General features: G+C 40.1%; 2 protein-coding genes across 2 annotated transcripts; both read right to left on the bottom strand.

Moving 5' to 3' along the window:
- Positions 1–2,704: 2,704 nt before the first annotated feature.
- pgghg (protein-glucosylgalactosylhydroxylysine glucosidase) lies at positions 2,705–19,577 on the bottom strand. Its single transcript, XM_088340093.1, has 13 exons — positions 18,912–19,577; positions 15,713–15,923; positions 14,583–15,018; positions 14,398–14,517; positions 13,020–13,151; positions 12,834–12,945; positions 7,454–7,526; positions 7,249–7,385; positions 7,042–7,175; positions 5,473–5,568; positions 3,716–3,813; positions 3,442–3,653; positions 2,705–3,358 (listed from the first exon to the last, which is right to left on the bottom strand). Exons 1-13 carry the CDS (start codon positions 19,162–19,164, stop codon positions 3,282–3,284), a joined length of 2,091 nt encoding a protein of 696 aa, XP_088196219.1. The 5' UTR covers positions 19,165–19,577; the 3' UTR covers positions 2,705–3,281.
- Positions 7,550–12,821, bottom strand: LOC148362620 (uncharacterized). The gene is made up of 2 exons (XM_088340095.1): positions 11,285–12,821; positions 7,550–11,083 (listed from the first exon to the last, which is right to left on the bottom strand). The coding sequence occupies exons 1-2, from the start codon at positions 12,104–12,106 to the stop codon at positions 10,853–10,855; spliced, it is 1,053 nt and encodes a 350-aa protein (XP_088196221.1). The 5' UTR covers positions 12,107–12,821; the 3' UTR covers positions 7,550–10,852.
- Positions 19,578–21,211: the final 1,634 nt, after the last annotated feature.

Raw genomic sequence — 21,211 nt, forward strand, 5'->3', positions numbered from 1 at the left:
TTGTCCGAACTTTTGAAAAGTCAGGCCAGATTTTCTCAGCTGAAAAAATGTGTGAGGGCAGACATTTCAGCCTGGCATTCTTTGAACAGTCTTGAATAAATTCAACCTCCCTAAAAGGTTTTCAGAACTGGCAATCAGACTTGCTACCTCATAGCTCACCTCTGTAACGTTTTCATTTGACCCGCAAGAACTCATGGAAAAAAGCATTGCTTCCAGTTGCTTCACTGTTTCACAGTATTCTTTTCTTTTTCTTTTCTTTTTTGTAGCCGTTATGTTTTGTCTGACAGCACCTCTTTATTATATTTTCTTTGAAACAGCCACAATCGCTTTGTTAATAGGGCAAGATGAAGTTTCGTATTTCTGTGAAAAAAATACTCCAAATTTCCACTTGCCATGCTAGTCCTCACAGTCAACTTTCCTTTTTAAATTTACAGTTGCCATGTTGGAAATGGGGTGGGCTAAAATTCTCAGAGAGAGACAAAAGCAAGGTGGCCGGAGGGCTACGGCAATCATCTAGTGGAAACAACAGCGAGCTACTTTTATGTCGATATTCCTGATAGCATAGCCGTATCGTTTCTTCCGGATTATGCAAACCTATCTCAAGTCAGTCGAAAAGGTCGCAATTATTCTATGCAAAGTTATTTTCATGGCATCAAGGTGTCCAAAGACGCTAACCTTGTAGAGTAAATGCACAATGTTGGCGATCTATGAAGAAGTCAAAACCCCCCTACCAACTACTCATTAAAATTGATTGATTTGTGAGCAATAATGATAAAAAGAGCATATACAATGAGTGATCCAGTATATGAATTTTAGGAAACGAGGGGTGTAGTTGCATAAACTTGATTTACTGGATCACAAATTGCATATCTTATTCATCCCATAATTTACCAATTTTACTTTAATTACAAAATGCCACCTTTGCTTGTATTTGTTGCCATATGCTAATGAGGGTGCAGTAATTTACTCATAGTGCAAGTATTGCTGCTGCAGTACCTTAAACTTCGCGCCAGTAAATGTGGACCGCGATAGTTACTGTGGATATTTATATAATTACTGCAAAGCACATATAGTTAACCATTAATTTTAAACAAATAAGACATTACTATTTATACACATTTATTACTGGGATCCACTGCGTACACCAATCTGACTCGAAGTGACCGACGTCACATCAGAGTCTCATGGCCAGAAGCTCTATATTCTCTCAGTGAAAGCTAACAGACCCAACATCAGCATAATAAAAATAAACTCTTACTGTAAAACAAATAACTTTCAGTTCCCATTGATCCTCTCCACGTTGAGTTGATCGTGAAGCCGCCCGCATGCATTTATCCATCTCAAACATTTCTTCAAATTGGTTTTTGGCTGAAGAAAATTTACAAACCTCACCCCAACAAATCGTTCTGGATACCTCTGATCTACATTATAAGTGGCACAGACACATCGTCCGACCATTTTGAAACAAAACGCTGTGCAAGCGTGTGGATCACATGTTCATCGTTTGTGATACAAAGATGACAGACTTAAATCAGTAGCCACTGTCTCTCATCTGCCTCATGTTCTGATTGGCTGAAAACAAGCGCTGTCGAGGTATGAATTGAGGTGGGTTTGTTCAATTATTATTTTAATCAAGTTTCTAAAAAAATTCAAGCCCGAAAAGGGTAACCTAACAAAGTAAAAGTCAACTTGAAATGTTATAACATGAAGAAGTAAACTTTGTTTTAATAAGGCAGCAAAAAATATTAATTATGTTTTAGGGGCCACAACTGGTCCATTTAACTGTATACCATTCAACTTTGTTGTTCTTAATAACGATTACAATCCCTTCAAAAAAGTGATAATAGACCGTAAAACACAACCCCGCACCTATCTACTCACAACAAGAGACGATGTAAAATACCGTGAGAATAGTAGCTATCTACAATAACTGCCTGGATCAGAGCCAAAATAGCAAGATGAAATCGGTCTAATAATAAAACAATTTTAAAAGATAAAATGTTTAGAAAACTAACGTCGAAAAATGATTTGAATAGATGAAAACATTTATAGAATACTTGAAAATCAATACATTGATAGGTATGCAGCTGAAATTGAGTTCTTTTATAACACTGGTAAATTGCTTTTTTGTAGCTTCTCTAACCACGTTCAGTGAATATTACCTTAGGAGTTTTCTGAGCATTTTTATTGTTTTGCTGCTGTCACCAAAACGTTTTTAATATATCACCTATTGTTTTCTTTTATTAATGTTCACTATGTTTTGTGTATTGTTACCCAATGCTAAATCTATTGCACCCTGGCAGCGTCTGAAATAACGTCTGCCCGGACGCCCTGGGCGTGCATCTTTTACGTCGGGCGTACAACTTACCAAACGTCTACGCCCGAGTGACCGACAAGAACAAAAAAAAACAAAAGATTTTTTTTTCAAATCAAACGTTTGTTTTATTCCGATTTCGAAATCTTCGTTCGGCTTGGAAACTTCGGAATTGCGGTTTGTTAGGCTTCTGATCGCTTGCCAAGTATGTAAATTGCCAGTGTCGAATAACTTCTTGCTCTCGGACTTTCCCGAGCGTTATAAAGTCGTGCATTTGCATATCATTTTCCAAAGTAGACACACAGAGAACACAAGAAAAATGGAGAAGTGATTAGGAATAAAGCCAAAAACCTCAGCCCCAGAAGAAAGATTCAAAAGAAGCAAACAAAATTCATGACGCTACAAAACTTTAACATACATTAAAAGCATCGTGGAAAGAGGAGTTCACGTGGCTTGTCGCAGACGACGCAACGCAAACATTGCATGAACAGGTACATACTGATTGGCAGATGGAAAACAGCGATATCATATACATGCAATGAATGTTATAAGTAGATTTATAACAAACTTAATTTTAAATTTTTGTTCTGTTATACATTCTGATTATCAATCCTTAATACTTTGCAACAATGGGGTTTTTTTGCGATTAGTCGTCTTATTGTGTTTCAATTTGTGAAAAATGGGGCAGGCAACTTTATGGCTAGGCAGGCAATTTTTCAGAGTTGTCTGTCCTGGTGTCCGGTAACTTTTTGTCACGAGTATCAGACACTGCACCCTTGTCATCCTGGAAGGGGGATTACCACTTGTGAGGCCCCTTCTCAAGGTTTCTTTTTTCCTCACGTAGAGGTTTTAAGTTTTTCATTGCCCGCATGTTGGTTTAAGATCAGGCGATGGTGTAAATTTAATCCTGTGCAGTCCTTTGAGACATCTTGTTATTAAGGGTGTCACAAATCAATGTGACTTGACTTTAAAAAGGCCAACAGGAAGAAGACATTTCATGTCGGCGAACACATCCGGGCTGTCGAGGAAATGTTACTGGCGTCCCTGAAAAGGTGAGCATAAAGTGCACATTTGAGAAGCAAAATACCTTGTAAATCCTTTTTTCCGCCAGTCCCAGCGAGTGTTACCTGGAGTAAGCGGGATTTTAGTCCCGGAGGCCTTCAGAACCACTTGCAGATCACACATTTTGGAATCTCCCTGCTCCCTCAGAACGACTTCCACCTCCTCCCTATGGAATAACCAGTCCAGCCGATTGCTCAAATAGCGAACACCACAGACTCGAACCTCGCTCAGCTCATCGGGAAGAATCGGGGAAAACTCCAGGCACTCCTTCTGAACTCTAACAAACAATTTTTTTAAATGAATAGAATTGATTCCAAAATTTAAGGTGGTCTGACATACCTAAAGCCGCTGTAACCGAACACAACCGCTTGCAGGAATCCTCCCATACCCGTAAGAAAGTTGACGGCGCCCGTTCCGTCCGATGACTCGCTCCACACCTGAAAGGTGATCATGTGATACTCTCATAAATGAGTGGGAATTTTGTTTTCATTTTGAAAAGTATTTTTCTACATGGTTGAAAACCAAAGAGAATGAACAGTAATGCTGCAGTGTGTTGTCATGGGGGTAGGAACCTTTGTGAGGTATCTGTTCCCCAGTGTGCTTTACAGCGTGAAACACAACTCATATCAGTGAATGATTCAAGAAGAGTTGTTCACACAGCTTCATTCTAACACACAAACTCTTTATTTTACAGGTGAGTGTTATTTGTACACAAATTATTTACATTACAAATATTGTAATGTGTGTAGCAATATTTCGGATTGTTTGAATATTGAAAATTAGTGCTTTAAGTTTAAGAAGATGAAAGGACCTTGATGGGTTTATTGGCCTGACCTAGGACGTTATTTGGGTTCAGTTTACTGAGTAGTGTATATTAAGTTTATTATTTAATCATCACAGCATTATTTCTATAATAACAATACTCTTTAAGTTGTTATAAATGCACTTATGTTCATCCACATATTTGAATGATGGATTTACTTGCTGTATCCTTTCATATCAGTACTTTCCCAGCAAAGGTCTTCCGTTGAGTCAGCCTTATCTCATCAAACAACCTTTAAAATCCAGCTTTGTGCAGTTTTAACAAAAGTCTCCTGTTCATTGAGATCCTTCTTTTATTTTGTAGTGAGATTTCCAGGAGAGCCTGTTAGAGTTTCATTTTATATTTTGTTAAATCCACGCCTTTTTCCTATAAGAGGGGGGCCGAAACATTCTTGCATGCTGGTTTGACTGTGAGAACCGTCTCCTGATCGGACCGGCCCAGAGTACACGGTTTTAGCTTCATTTTGAAACTTTATAATAAATGTCTTAGTGCGTGTGTGGCACAGTTCTGAGGTCATGAGATCGAAACTTCCTGTGTGGAGTTTGCATGTTCTCCCCGTGCTTGTGTGGGCTTCCTCCCACATTCCAAAAACATGAATGTCAGGTTAATTGGCTGTTCCAAATTGTCCCTAGGTGTAAATGAGCGAGTTGGTTGTCTCTGTGTGGCAACCAGTTCAGGGTGTCCCCTGCCCACTGCCCGAAGACAGCTGATAAGGGCTCCAGCACCCCGCGACCCTACTGAGGATAAGCGGTGCAGAAAATGGATGGATGGATAATAAATCTCTTCAACTGCATTGCCTCTCTCCAGCTCTATTTTTCAAAGTCTGAATACTCGATCTGGTCCTGGAAAAAAACATGCGGCGAGACATCGAAATGTCCTTTCACCTTCAATAGCCAGTTCAGTTTCACCTCTTTGATTTTATTGATTATTGCAAATAAAATAATATCAGTGGATGGATATTACAGGTTAGTCTGTCGTTTATACGCTAATGATTTACACCATAGATATTGGCATGTGTGTAGCAATATTTCTGATTGTTTGAATATCGAGAATGAGTGCTTTATTTTGAGTTTAAGAGGTTGAAAAAGTTTATTTAGAAAAATAAAAAATAAAATAAAGAATTCCCCAAGTCGCCAGTTCAGTTTCACCTCTGCAATTTGATTATTGTAAATAAAATGATAATCGGTGAATGGATTCAAGAAGAGCGGGCCACAAAGCCTTATTCCCTGTGGGCGTGGCCTAGGCCACATTCAATCAATACTTTGAGTGATACCTGGAAAGGTCCTTGGATGTTTCCGAAGCACTTGGCAAGTAAACGTTGAGCTTTTTCAGCATGCCCCAGTTCCAGCCAACCGATGGCAAACATTCCCTGAGAAATGAAGAGCGAGCGGTTAAGAAAAGATAGTGAAAGGCCGTACCACAATAGAAAAACTCCGAACTAAAGGTGAGATTCCACAGCATCAGATTAGGTTGACTGAAATTGTTTTGTTTTTTTCCTGATATAAGATTTATTTTATATATATATATATATATATATATATATATATATATATACACACACACACACACATATACCGGAGACATATCCCCCTAGTGGGATGTGGCTAGAGTCATTTCTGACTCTTTCTGGGAGATTGATACAGAGGAGGGGATTCCCAGCCCCCCTCGCTCAACCCAACTGATATGTTGGGAGTCATTAGGTGACCAAATATATATATAAGATGTAAGATTTACAGTATACAAAATCTACCGAATATAGCCAGTGACCCCCGTTTTAGATGGCGAATGTGTACATTTGTGTTTTATTCAACATTTAAGTAGAATATATGTATTACATCACCTACATCCCGTTTTGATTATTTTTACCATTTATTTAGGTTCACTTTTATTGAACTTTAGAATAATCATAGTTTTCAAAAAAGGAAACAACATTTAATTAATATTTTTGGGACCATCAAATAGTATTTTGATAAATCTTGAGGAGGATCTCAAGTTATTTCAGTTAGGATGAGCAGGTAATGAGGTGTCAGTACTTGCGATTGATGGCTGATACCGGTACAGTATTTGCTGCCTTTCATTGGCCATACAGGAACCTGAAATTTGACAACTGATCTCTTGCTGGGTATTTTCCTGAATGTAGTATTGGTGTAGATCACAAATTAAATCTAGTCGAGTACCATTATTGTTCGGGGCAAAAAATAATATTGAACATCCCTAAGATTTAGTAACATTCTAGTAAGTATTTATTATGCATATAATCTTACACTGGGATTTAAATCCTGCCAGAAATAGATTACCTTTAGAAAATATTTGGTTATGTACTTTGGATTCTGATTAGTTATTGATAAATTAATTTCGTTTTTAATATACAACACCTGCAAAGGGGAATGCATAGGATGCCAGTTCGCCATTTTGAGCATTATACTTTACTGGTCGTTTTTTGACTATCATGCACTGTTTACATCATTGTCACTATCAGCTAAATATGTTGCTATTCTTTGATATCCACACCGTTCATTGTAGATCTGCTTTTGTAACCTGGGATATTTAATAAAAAGAAAAGGCTCAGGGGAGGGCTCTTAAAACAGTTTGGAATTTCTTATCTGAGGTTTGGGCTCTCTCCTGTTCTCTTGTTTAAAATCCATTAATGAATCCTCAATTTTTTGAGTCTCGACTTAACTATAAACTCATCAGTAATATTTCTCTATTTTAGACTGTTAGGACCAACATAGGATAAAACGTTTTTGTTGTTTTCAAAGGTTTCAGAACCCCTCAAATCTGTGCAAGAGGCCTGAGTGGAATTAAACACAAATGTTGACTCAACTGTTGAAATGTGCCTTACCCAAGTCATAGCTGGGCCTTGGGGATCAGATACTTCTTCATAAGCTTCAAGATCATTTCTCCTGACCTCTGGTGACATGGGAAGGCCAAGAGGATAGCCTAGCATCACAGCGTCAGCCTGTTTCACTGGATAACCTGCAGCAAGACAGGGCATAAAGCTACTTTGGATATGTTTTGATCTGGTTGAAGAGTGACTTCAAAAAAGTACCTTTAGAATAGCCTTCATACTCAGGATGATAAAGCGATTCCTGGTCGAAAGGTATGTGGAGATTGTCGGCCACGTCTTGCCACTCTTTTGGTGCAGGATGATTGAGAAGCTCGGATAGCTCCACGGCAAACTGCAGGCTAACGATAAGAATGTCATTGCATTACTATATCTAGTATTTATCTAGAAAACACAGAAGTGCAAGTACCTTAATTTGGCCACAGTGTTTGTGTAGACAGAGTCATCAACATTGTCGTGGTATTCATCAGGTGGCATGACACCTAAAATGGAGAAAGATCTATCTTTTGTCTTGTTTTTACAAATTAACAGAGTACAGATGCTTGAAATAGTACCATCATGTAAGAGTAACTCCAACAAATATTGGAATATTTACATTATACATTCAAAATGTGATATTCTGGGACATTTTCTGTTTAACCTCAAGGAACATTGTACTTGGTTTTTGGTTTAGCCACCATTTATTTTGGCTAAAACAGTAAACCTCACAAAACAGTATTTAAACCCTAGAAAAACAATTCTCCGTTCATTAAAACAACCAAATTAAATGACAGAAATAATTGTTTTTTAAACCCCATTTTCAGTTGAACTGAACATTTTACTCGACACGACATACAAAATACTTTCTTCATCATTTATGGTCACATTGCAATTGGGTTTTCTTTTGGATTAAAATGAATAATTTTCCTAGAATTTTGTATTTTATCATAGATTTGTTTCACTATATTTTGCATTTTGCTTCTTTCTAGAAAAGCAATACTTAAAATAAGCAAAAGTTATCCACCTTTTTCCGTTTTTCTTTAGTAAATAAAGCTATATTAGGTGCAAGTCTGTTTTACTTGGTTTATTACACTACATTTTGCAGTGCAATCTTAAAAGTTATGAAATATTTCCCTATACTACCTTGTGAGCGGAATTTTAGTATATAAACAGACAAAAGTAATGTGGTGCCACCACTGTTATTAATTAAAGTTACAGTTACTAGACTGATTACTGTAAAATAGCAACGGTACAATGGGGTGTTTTTTTAATGCAAAGATGAAATTGGAAGATTTCCTGCTGCACACTTAACAAAATCTCACAGCACACTAGTGAAAAAAGTGTTTCAACCAATTCTATTTTAAGTCAAGTCATGTTTATTTGTATAGCCCTTAATCACAAAGAGTCTCAAAGGGCTGCACAGATCAAAGGCTATTGCAAACCACAGACTATTATTACACCATCCCCTGATCCAAAGCCTACGTGAGGACAAGGGAAAACTCAAAACCTCAGCATGAGGAAAATGAAGAAAAATTGAGAAGGGACCGCACATGAGGTCATCCCCATCCAGGATGACCAGGCTGCAATGGATGTTGGAATATCAAATGCTGTTTTATATTACTTTACGTCTCTTGATGTTTTTCACCATACCATAGTCTGTGTTCAAATTGTTGTAATAGTTCCAACATGTCAGTTAGCCGGTGTGTGAGGTTTGCAGCATAAGGCTAAGCTTTGTGGGTCCTTAAAATAAATATTAAAATTTACTGTAATTAGAGCGGGAACGAGTGAAAACAGGACACGGCCTGTCTTATTTTTGCGGTACAGACAGGAGAGAAATTTCCGAAAGTCTCACTCTTTTATCCTTTTTATATTTACGTAATATTATTTTTATTTTACAGTGGGTTAATTTGGACCAGGGTGGCACATAAAAAGCCATTCAATTTAATTGCGAAAACCAACTCAAGCCAACCATTAATTTATTACTGCATGAGAGTAGGTACAATGCCATGAATAAGTATTTCCCCCCTTTCTATGCGAAAACCACTGCTGTCACAAAATAACACAAAGAGTTGTCTCACATTTGTCAAAAGGCATCTCGATTATCCTCAAACTTTTGTAGAAACATTCTGTAGACCATTGGGTCAAAAATTTAACTTTTAGAGAGGTGCAGCCAGTTAGATCTAGAGTAAAAAAAGGACTAGCATTTGACAACCAAAAAAACATGATGCCAACAGTAAAGCATGGTAGTGGCAGTGTGGTGGTCTGGGGCTGCATAGCTGCCTCAGGACCAGGACAACTTGCTGTGGTTGACGGGTTAATGAATTTTGGGGTTTACCAGAAAATCCCGAAGACAAACGTCCGCCCATCAGTTTGTGAACTCAAACTGAAGTGCTGTTGGATCATGAAGCAGAACAACGATACAAAACACACCAGGAAGTCCACGTCTGAATGGCTCCATAAACAAACAAAATGAAGGTTCTGGGGTTGGCTATCAAAGTCTGTACTAAAATCCAATGGAGATGCTGTGTTGTGACTTTGAACAGGCAGTTCTCGCTAGAAAACCTTAAATATGTCAAATTTGAAACCTTTTTGCAAAGAAGAGAGACAAAGTTTCTCCACGGAAATATAACTGTAGTTGCTGCCAACAGTGGCCCAACTCATAATTGGGTTCAGAGGGCATTTACTTTTTCACATAGGTTTTGATCATTTTTGTTCCTTAATAAATAGAATCATCATTTCAAAACTGCATTTTGCATTTTTCCTGGGTTGTCTCTGTGGGATATTAAAATTGCTTTGATGACCTGAAACCAGGGGTCATCATTAATTGATTTTTGGAAAAAAAATAATATTTAAGTGCGAAAAAATTAAAATTAATTTTTTTGCGGCAAGGCCAATTAATGGGTATTTATTGGATTTCTAGCCATTAATTGGTAATTTAATGGTATACTAGCCGTGTCAATATGGTCGAACAAACTGGTCCCTTTAATCTTTACTTTTAGTACAAAAAATATCTTCTGAGTTATTGGTGATCACATCAGCTACCGTCATGTTGGGGCTTGTTTTATAATTATAATTTGTCGATTCCTCCTAAGTTAATATGCGAATTGTCGGAACACTAACTGAGGTTAGATGAACAGTGAATGATAGAACATTCACGCCAACATTATCATGCGCAGTAAGACACCTTAGCAATAAGAGGTTTTGCTATTTATTACACATTCATTTATGAACAAAAATGTGTACAACATAGAAACATCGGAGATAGTGAAAATGTTAGAGATTTTCATTAGATGAAACAATGTGGGAAACAAATTCGCTGTCCCAGAAGCGGTTGTTAGAAAACCAAAAAAGTTGGGCTTCTAGGCAATTTGTTGACAAGTTGTACCGTTCATCCGCATAGGCACGTCCGGCAGCACTGAAAAAGCGTTCTACTATGTTGGAAGTTGGCAGTATAAATGTTGTATCGATAAATTGATCAAAGGTGGGCAGCATCATGTTCAGGCGGCGCCGTTTTATCAAATTTTGGCCGAAAGCCATATCCGATGACTCATCTATTGGACTTTCATCGACCGGTGCAGTTTCGGTGACTTTGAGAGCCTCCACTGCTTGACGCTCTTTTGCCGTAAGTTGACCATGTTTTTGGTTTTGAATTTTCACAATAGCCCTCTCAAACATAGGCGCTTGAACGATTTCGGCGTCGGGGCTGAGGTGATGGGACGACATTGCAACATCAAAGAGGTACCTCGCCTCTGCGACTGTCAGATCTTCTTGCTGCAAAGTAAGCGTCAAAGAATCCAACTTGGCCAAATCACCGTTGAGTTGAGTGAGTTTATGAACATCCGCTGCGTTGAGAAGTAAATCCATCACCCTTGGGTCGGTGGTGAAAAACTTCTTTTGCAAGAATTTTCTGCAGCTCGAAGAACCTGCGCACCATCTTTGCCGTGCTTGACCACCGTGTCTCATTTCTCGTCAACGGTCGAAGGTCTGTGTACTCATCCAGTAGTGCACTAAGCGTGCTGTATCTCAGGCGAGCCATCAAGGAGTCCAACTTACAGAGTACCTTAAAAAAGTAAAAGCAGGAAATAAGAAACATGCTAAATTTGAGCAGCTTAAAATCGCCTTGCGTAAAATTCCTTTGATAGAAGGCGTGGCCGCGTGGGGTATGTGAAAAAAATATTGTGGAACTGCTGTGACAGAGTGCACTCTGTCTTCAATATAGATATTGTGAGATATAAGTAAGCAGCATAGAAAAGAAGTTCACCTTTTCGTAGGGCTTCAAGAGTTCTTTGACAGCGAGGTTGAAGCGATGGGAGGCGCAGCCGACCAGAGGAACATTGCACTGCTTTGCAATGGCTTTGTTCACCTTGCAGTTGTCGCCACAAAGCGCCACCACGTTGGCCATAGACTTGCCGTACCTGCTAAGGAGGTCTTCGATGAACACCAGGTGGTTTTCAGCCGTCTGTGCCTTGGGATCCAAAAGTGTTGAGAAGCCGAGGAGAGCACTTTCCCGACCGCGTGGGCTTATATACGAGGCGAAAACGCCAACGTAATAATCGGAAGAACAAGTCCATCCGTCGAATACCACCGCGAAACGGGATGGCAGATCGAAGGCGATTTTCTGTCGCACACCCTGTGTCACCAAGGCCAAATACTTCCTTAAGGTGTTTGTGCAGATTGGCTCCGTATTGCTGATGTCCCTGATGGTAGGCCGATCAACAACATTGAAAGGCTCCAGGTCGATACAAACCAACCGCAGCCACTTGAAGATTCGTATTCCTTTTCGGCAAACGGTTGAAGGTGACGACAGGAAATTTTCTATCGATCCAGGATTGGATGACTCCTGCTTCTTTGCATCACTTTCTTTCGGCAAGTGCTGACTTTTAATGTGGCTTTCCAAATTGCTCCAACCGGTGTTGCGCCGTTGGATGCGCTCGGCGCCACATGAGCAGCGCCATTTGCCGTTGACGACATCAATCTGTGTGAAGTACTCTCTAACCATTTTTTCCTTCGGTCCCATAACCGTGCGAAGATTACAATTAATACAGCGTAATAGTAGTGGTGTACAACATGTGCGTATGTGCATCCACGACGTACGTGCTTGAGGCAAAACGTGAGCTAATCAACAAGCCCGATTTTGTCCCGACCAATAAAAAGCTGCTTTGCAACCACACTATGTACGTACAGCTACCGTGTTTTTCAAAATCATCGTCAAAAATTGAGGTTTTGAAATAAAAATATGTGCAAAAGTAATAAATTTTCGCTAAAAATTTCTTAGAAAAGCATTGCCGTTGTTAAATAACGTTGATATCTACGGTTTTCATAGGTAATATGAGCCTCTTATTTGCAGGAAGGTTGAATTTCATTTCTCATAAAAAGCTGGGCCTTATAATGGGGGAAACACGGTAGCTTACGCGTATGCATGCACTGTCCCGATTGTGCGTGTATGTGCCCTTGACCGAATACGAAATGCTCGCGCGGCGAGAAAATTTGCACGTTTGTTGACGCAATCGACTAACAAAAAACCCGAATATTTTCGCAATTAATGGGTCGCAAACTCGCAATAATTGCTAATTATTTAAATTTTGCAATAAATGGATTTATGAATTTAAGCAACCATTCCATTAATTTTTCGCAATTAATGGCATTAATTTTTCACCAATCATTAATTGCTGACCCCTGCCTGAAACCTCTTACAGTGACTAATATTAAAAAAATAAAAAATAATAAATCAGGAAGAGGGCTAATACTTTATCACGGCAGTGTAAATTATTACTCAGCAAACCTTAAACATTGCACTACTCAGCCATTACCCAGGAGATGATATTTCCGGTCTTCAGGGTTCCAGGTTACCCTAGAAACCCAATAATCAGCCACTCCCCATATCAGTTGACTGCCTCTTCCTTCTGTAAACATCGTCACATCCTAAAACAGAGCAGAAAAACCAAGATATTACTTGAGGAGAAGTAAAAGGACGCGATGGTTCTGAGACTGCAGACCTCAGTGAGGTTGTAGTAATTCTGGAAGGCAAGCGCAACGTCTCCATTGATGTGAATTTCTTGTTTTCCGTAAACATCATCAGGGCACATTTCCCTTCCTGACACGGCACTCTCCCACGGAAACTTCAACCCCTGTGGGCACAGTCATCAAAGAGTAAATAAATACAGGATTATGCATGCATATGGAAATGATGAAATATGGCACAATAAGAAATATTGAACCTTACCATGCAATTATTATCTCGATATTGAGGGAAAGTTGTTGAATACAGATACTAGCACAAGTTTAACTTTTCAGTACTCACCTATACGGATACTGAGTTAAGGTACTGAGTATTTGTTTAGAAGCGTAATATTTTCCACAAAACGACATATGCAAATGTAGTAAATTTCTGTTTAACATTTTATAAAGCTGTACTTGTTAAATACCTATCATATGTTTACTAGGATTCATTACAATTAGGCTGCGTGACTCATAGCTATGACATTAACCTGTTTACTAGGACATTAATATGGGCGTAAATGATTTTTGGCCTGACCTAGGACGTTCGGTGTTTGTGATCTGGCTTGGAAGATTCCTTATTAAAGGGTGAATCACATGACATGTTATAATCATATTAATGTACTTTAAATGTCAATAGAACGCCAGGAGAAGCAACACATTGGTGAGAGAGTCTAAGTGTGAGATGCTGCCTCTCCAGCCCACGTAAGTCAACCTTGAATGTCTGTTGTCTTTGTTGTACTGGATTGACCCAGGCCCAAGCAAAAGGTGCCAGCGGCCTGCCTTCCATTGCTTTGTAACAATATGTTGTCTGAGCTAATGCAGGTCTCAACATATCATTTTTATTACTATTGTCTGTGTAAAATGAGTCTAGAACCCCATCCCTCCGGGCTTTGATTAAACTACAGTAGCTGGATCGTGGATCAAAGTCCGTCCAATCAATCCAATAAAATAGACACAATTTCAGAGTAAAATAATCAACGCAAATTCAACTGCTTTCATAAACAATAAAATAAAAAAAGTATAGATCAAATAAATAAATTAAACACATGTAGCACCAAGTAGCAAATTAAAAGCCCCAATACTTAGCTTAACAGGCTATGATCACAAAACAGCAATAACATTATGAATTGTCATTTTAGAAATCCATATCAATCTGGGAACCCTTCGTGCTAGTCGGTGACAAAATGTAGCTCTCTGCATCAAAAAGGTTGGTGAGCCCTGAGGTCGATCATTCTCAATTCAAATGTAAGAGACAGATTAGCTCCAGGAAGGTGCTAGGTTGAACAGCACACATGCATATTCAATGTGCTGCTTCTAGTATCAGAATATCATGTTGTTGTCACATCACAAGACATCCTATTACGAGAAACCCACCTTGAATCCCTGCTCTTCAGAGTTGTATTTTGCCCCATCGATAGTCCGCACTCGATACTCAAGTGCAGCACGGGCCAGCTCGGGGCAGAGTAAAGCTGTTGTAGGAAACATCCAGATCTCCTGTTGGGTTGGATCTTACCTTTAACGGACACACTAGAATGGAAAAAATGCCTTATTATTCATACCTGGTCCCAGAACACATGACCCCAGTAATCCTGAGCTTCTGAGCCATTGGAAAGTCCACCCGGACTGATGCCGCCAAAAATACCAGCGGCATCGGGGACGGAGGGGAAGGCGCTGAGGAGGTAGAACATGCAGCCGATCACAGCTTTCAAGAGGTCTTCAGACCCTTTGAGCTCCACCCTGCTGTTCAGCCATATTTCCTTCCATGCCGCCTCGTGGGAGGGACGCAAGCCACTTGTCGCCATGAGTTCTAGGCCTTCATCAAAACTGGACTTGGCAACGTCTAACGAGTCGGCCACTGCCAAAATAAAGCACCAGCGGGCCTTGCTTTGCTCCGGCGGCAACGTCAAGCTTGACGGAATGGAGGTCCAGATCAGATGAACTGTGGGACAGAGGCCTCCGGGTAACTCTGCAGTGTGCGTATGACCTTCAATGTGGCTAAAACACAGAAACCCGTCAGCTTGGGTTGCAACTAGAAATTGTTCTAATCATGAAGAAAAAAAAAATCAGTCGATAATTTTTTTTCTGATTATTCGATAAATCGGTTTCCAAAAACACGATTTTCAAATTCATCTTTATATCAAATATTGAAGTTTTGGACAGATAGTAAAATATTGCATGAAACAATAGCCTTCTGAAATATAAAACAATAAAAAAATACAAGTGTTTGTCTAGTAGCTTAACAATTAAAAAATACATACAAAAGTATGCATATACATTACAAATATATAAACTCTTTTTATTCAGTGCAAAAAAGGCAACAGAGAAATTAAGTACTTTGTCAGATCAAGAAGACCTTGTGTACCAAAATAAGGTCTTGGAGTTGTAGGAAAGTGCTACTACAAGTTCGTCACCGGCTCAAGAGAACGTCGTGCTACAAAATGTTATCTCTAATCATCCTCTGCTGGATCAAAGTGGTACTACAAGCATGTTCCTTCAACAGCCCAACGACGCTACAAGGTCCCAATGAAATGCAATGTACTCTTATTTGCATTTAATTCACATGCTAAGTGACGCATAAATCGCGCAACACAACAATTTGTTGCCAAAACTATCGTTGGTATCGATTGACTGTTGCAGCCCCAGATCTCACCCCTTTAAAAATGATCCGAATTCTGAGAGAGAAACTCACCTTCCACCCCTGTACTCAGCAGAAGCCTGAAATTCAATGTCTTGGCTCTGCGGTGTGAAGGAAGTTTTAAGTGTCACAGTGAACGCCAAGTCTAAAGGCATGTGATGTTCCAAAACAATCTCCATTGCCATCAGGTTGGAGAGGCGGCGATGGGCGTAGAAGGACTGGGAGACCTTTACGCTGGGTGAAGATAGTGTGCGTGTGAAAACACCTGTTCAGAATTTGTGAATAAACAGGAAATTGAGGTTTATCAATATCTTACAACACTAATTGGAATAAAAAAAATCCAAACTGGTCTTCTAATGGTGCCTTGAGAATAACTTTTCATCACTGAGTAGAATTGAATATAAAAAGGAAGATTTTTTAACAGCATTATTTGATATCACTTTTTCCAGATTGATACCAATTATCAACTCTAAAGAAGTACCGGTAAATAGAGTGAAAAGCTAACACAATCATAGTATTACAATTCCATTGATCTTAATCTGTTGTCCTTAGTTAAAAAGTTGGTATTGATTTTCGTCAGTCTCTTTTTATTGCCATTACATTTTTGTAAATAGTTAAGTATTTTTACAAAAAGCAGATGAAAAGAATTGCATGTATGTAATTGCAAATCTACCACATAACAGCAGGAATGCCATCATTGCTAGAAGGTATGAAAGTATCTGCTCTGCGGATTTACATAAAAAAAAAATCATATATATATATATATATATATATATATATATATACACACACACAGAATACTGTATGTTCCGATTTTACCCATCTCCACCTTTTGTCATTTTGAATTTGTTTGCATGAATGTTTGCTGTAAAAAGTGCAGTGATAAAGAAAAAAAGTCATTTTGAAATAGCAGCGACCGCTTTAGATTCAACATATCCATCTATCCATTCATCCGTTATCTGAATTGCTTATCCTCAATAGGGTCGCGGGGGTGCTGGAGCCTATTCCTGCTGTCGTCAGGCAGTGGGCAGGGGACACAGAGACAGAGAACTCACTTGCTCATTCACACCTAGGGACAATTTGGACTGGCCAATTAACCTGCATGTTTTTGAAATGTGGGAAGACAACTGAGGAACCCCACGATACGGATCACTGGGTTTACAGATTTGAAATGCTTTCTTGTTCCAAAATACCCTTGTATTAGAACTGTGCCCCGGACGTGCGTACCATTCAGCTGCTGTGCCACCTATTCAACAAATTATATTACGTATTTACAGTTAATTGGAAGAGTTGAGGTACAAAAAGGAAAGGGTTTCCTTATAACAAATCTTATGCATATCCAAGACTTTTACTCTGGTTGGAATGAATACTCGAAACATAATCGCCCTTGTCGTTTTCCATGTTCTATGAGAAATTCTCCACTAAGAGTAGCAGAAAATATTCTTAAAAACCAAGCCAACCCGTAGTGACTTTTTAATGACGTGTTACATTGGAAGCTTTGGGCCTTAACATCCCTCATTTCATTCACTGCGCCACTTATCCTTACTAGAGTCACAGGTGGTGCTGGAGACCAACCCAGGCATCTTCGTTTCGGGAAAAATAGACTGACTTATCGGACTTTAAATAATAGAGCTGGAGAGAAGCAATGCAGTTGAGGACATTTATTATCCATCCATTACCTCCACTGCTTATCCTCAGTGAGGTCAAGGGGGTGCCGGAACCCATCCCAGCTATCTTCTGGCAGTGGGCAGGGGACACACTGAACTGGTTGCCAGCCAGTCGCGGGGCACACAGAGACGGACAACTCACTCACTCACTATTTCACACTCAAGAAAAATTTGGACCAGCCAATTAACCTGACATGCATGTTTTTGGAATGTGGAGGGAAACCCACGCAGGCACGGGGTGACCATGCAAACTCCACACAAGGAGGCTAAGGGTAGCTGGACTTGAACCCTGGACCTGGTTGCTTGCTAACCACCCATCCGTCGTGCCCAACATATTATGATTAATATTATTTTTGATAAAATATACTGCAGAAATGTCTACATAAAAATACACCTCAGGTAGTAGCCATTTTGCCACTTGATGTCAAGTATAATTGATACATTTTTCCGGGGTAACCCTTCGACCAATCACCATTTACATGCTTTCCAAAAGCAGAACAATGATCGGTCCACATGAGGCCAGGACAAAAGCAGAGCAATGTTCACAATAATGTTCAAAATAGCCGTGAAATAAATTGAAAGTTATGCAAGGGTTTTCATTTTTAGGTGCCAGCAGCAGCAAGATGACCAACATTAATGTAAGCCTCATCAACGTGAGGTTATGTAAAATAAATGTATATTTTTTTTATCTGAATGTATTTATAGAGCACTGTGGCACAGTGGTTAGCGCGTGTGCAGTGGAGTTCTGAGGTCATGCGATCGAACCTCCTGTGTGGAGTTCGCATGTTCTCCCCGTGCTTGCGTGGGTTTCCACCGGGAAAATTGATTGGCCGATTCAAATTGTCCCTAGGTGTTAATGAGCGAGCGAATTGTCTGTCCCAGTGTGGCCTGCGACAGGCTGGCAACCAGTTCAGAGTATCCCCTGCCCACTGCCCGAAGATAACTGGGATGGGCTCCAGCACCCCCACGACCCTGCTGAGGATAAGCGGTGCAGATAATGGATGGATGGATGGATGGATTTAATGAATAGCATGTTTATATGGCCATTTTTGTTTCCAGGCACCAAATATTATAATCCCTTTAACTATCCTACTATTCCACTTATCAAGGGTCGGGTTGCGGGGGCAGCAGCCTTAAAAGGGAAGCCCAGACGTCCCTCTCCACAGCCATCTCCTCCAGCTTGTCCGACGCAATCCCGAGGCATTCCCATGCCAGCCTAAAGACAGTCTCTCCAGAGTGTCTTTGGTTGTCCCCAGGGCCTCTTGCCGGTGGGACATGCCCGGAACACCTCCCTAGAGAGGCGTCCAGGAAGCATCCTTATCAGATGCCCGAGCCACCTCAACTGGCTCCTATCAATGCGGAGGAGCAGTGGCTCTACACAGAGTCCCTATCGGATGACTGAGCTTCTCACCTTATCTCTAAGGGAGAACCCAAACACCCTGCGGAGGAAACACATTTCAGCCACTTGTATCCGGGATTGTGTTCCTTCGTACCTAACCCTAAATTCATGACCATAGGTGAGGGTAGGAATGTAGATCCACCGGTAGATCCCTTTAACTACTTAAAAAAAAAAACACTTTAGTTACCGGTGCGTGCATCCAGGATGTAGGAGTTTGGGCCAACTTCTTCCGTCTCCACCGTCACGGCGAGTGGGCAAGGAATGTCAGCGCGGTGACACTCCCCCCGTCCGCCGTTGTAGACACCACCTAAGTGCATGGTGTTGTTGTAGACCCGCCACCCCAAAAGGCCATTAGCTAGCGGGGGAAGAAAGCGGGGGTCGGCGGGGAGACATTCGCAGGTGAATTTATAAGGATCATCGGATGTAGGGAGACTCGTCATTGTCTAGGTACCCTCAACTACTAACATAGGGACTAACGTTCAAAAAGGTTTGAGGATCAAATAAATAAAATTAAAGCAAAGACAGTCCATTCGAACAATTTTTGCATCAATCACGTCCAAATAATCAGTCAAATCCATTGCGCATCAGCGGACAGGAATTGGATCCGTTTTTCCGTGTGGCGCCATCGTTACGCTCACGTGATCGAGGAGCTAAATTATCAGTTTCTGCCACAAAAGTTATGAAGTTGCAGTAAAAGGGCGAAACAGACGTGTAGGATAAACGAGAACTATTACTTTGAAGTCTGACTGCCTGCTTGTACTTCTCGATCGCTGCAAATGTTCACAAGAGAGCAGTCCAAAGTTGACATGTAGAAGAAAAATAACGGTCGGCAACTCATAAAATGTGGGGCTGCATGCAAGTCAGTCGCAAAACCTGGACTGGAATTCCGCAGAGTTTTTGAGTACTGTACGCTCAAAAAGGCGGCGTCTTAAACTCGCGACCCCAGAAAGATAGTTTCCTCACCAGCCCTTAATATGAACGCTAAAGGAACAGTGTGTGTAATTCCCCCACTAGTTGTCGCTGTATCGTCATGCCGCTGAAAACTAGCGCTAAAAACTTTACGGGAGAAGACAAAACAGTTTTAAAATGATGGCCAACAAAGACAAATGAAAATTAAAACTCCAGGAAAATAAAATAAAAACAGGAGAATATTGAATTCTCCGTCCTGTTTTGATGTTTATGTTTAATTATTTTTCTCCATTTTTTTTAAACGTCCTATTCCTTAATCCTTCAAAGGTATATTTTCATTTTCTATCTTTGAAAGGTCCTCAGGAGAAAAGGGGAAGAAAACAGTGCTTTTCGCTCAATCTGTTGTCTATAATCTCAGTTGGACACTAGTGGACAAAATAAAACAAGTCTTTTAATAACAGCAGTATATTTTTAACAATGCTGTTTTTGTGAGGAAACACCCCATTTGACCTTACTTCACCTGAATCCTAGCTTCAACAGCCCCAGTATCAATTGCATTTGAAAACCTTGTTCAAAAGCATGTTTCACGGTTACAAACGCAATTGAACCATCACATTCCTTCCACAACCCCCCCAAAAAATCCATCAATGTATTCCTTTATCCAGTGTACCGAAAACTGCCTTTAAACCCACTCTATTTCTGAAATAAAACTGTACTTGGATCATGGGCATAATTAGTTTTGGGGGTATGCTAAAGCACCCCCAAATTCATCAGCCTAGATGGTAGTGTGCCCGCTTTGAGACTGGGAGGTCGCTGGTTCGCGCCTCGGCCGAGACATACCTAATTGGTATAATGGCGGCGCCCTCTGTTGGCTGCGGCTGCATCAACCCACTACAACGGGTCAGGTGTATCGACATTTCGTTCTGTGTACATTGTTACAAAGAATGACAATACAAAGGAAATTATTATTATTATCCAGAACACCCCCCCAAATTATTGCATTTCTATTACTTCCTAAAGGATATAATTGGCTTCAACATGATGAAAACACTAATGTGAACAAAAAAATGTAAACGCAACATCAGTCCATTTGATCCCTAGCACCACTCTTGAGAGCATTCTCCATCTGGGCACCTGTGCTGTGGAATGCTCTTCCCCCTGAGATCCGATCTGCAACCTCAGTGGAAATGTTTAAATGTAAGCTTAAAACACAATTCTACTCTATAGCATATGAATAACTTATACTATTCGTGGGCAATATCTCTATTATTTGTGATTGCAACATCTTTTGCTGTCTGGTAATCGTGAAAGGGGAATGCCACACGTTCAGTCCCTTCTCAAGGTTTCATTTTCCCCATGTGGAGGTTTGAGTTTTTCCTTGCCCTCATGTTGGTTCCAGATCAGGGGATGGGGTAATAACAGTCTGAAAAAAATAGTCTGTGAATCCCTTTGAGACTCTTTGTGAGTAAGGGCTATACAAAAAAAAAAAAAAGACTCGACTCTCACCCCCCTCCACTGAACTTGTCCTTTGCGGCATAACCTGAGGAAGTTCCGTTGTATTACAGTAAGAGTATGTTA

The sequence above is a fragment of the Urocampus carinirostris genome, chromosome 7, assembly GCF_059441175.1.
Source record: "Urocampus carinirostris isolate Australia breed hairy pipefish chromosome 7, RoL_Ucar_1.0, whole genome shotgun sequence".
In the NCBI taxonomy this organism is placed as follows: Eukaryota; Metazoa; Chordata; class Actinopteri; order Syngnathiformes; family Syngnathidae; genus Urocampus; species Urocampus carinirostris.

Coding starts and splice junctions, on each gene's coding strand:
- LOC148362620 (XM_088340095.1), bottom strand. CDS start 12,106: ATGCACATACGCACATGTTGTACACCACTACTATTACGCTGTATTAAT. Junction 11,084..11,284: donor TCTTGAAGCCCTACGAAAAG/GTGAACTTCTTT, acceptor TACTTTTTTAAG/GTACTCTGTAAGTTGGACTC.
- pgghg (XM_088340093.1), bottom strand. CDS start 19,164: ATGACGAGTCTCCCTACATCCGATGATCCTTATAAATTCACCTGCGAA. Junction 7,527..12,833: donor CCGGAAATATCATCTCCTGG/GTAATGGCTGAG, acceptor TCTCCATTTTAG/GTGTCATGCCACCTGATGAA. Junction 5,569..7,041: donor AAGGCCCAGCTATGACTTGG/GTAAGGCACATT, acceptor TTCATTTCTCAG/GGAATGTTTGCCATCGGTTG.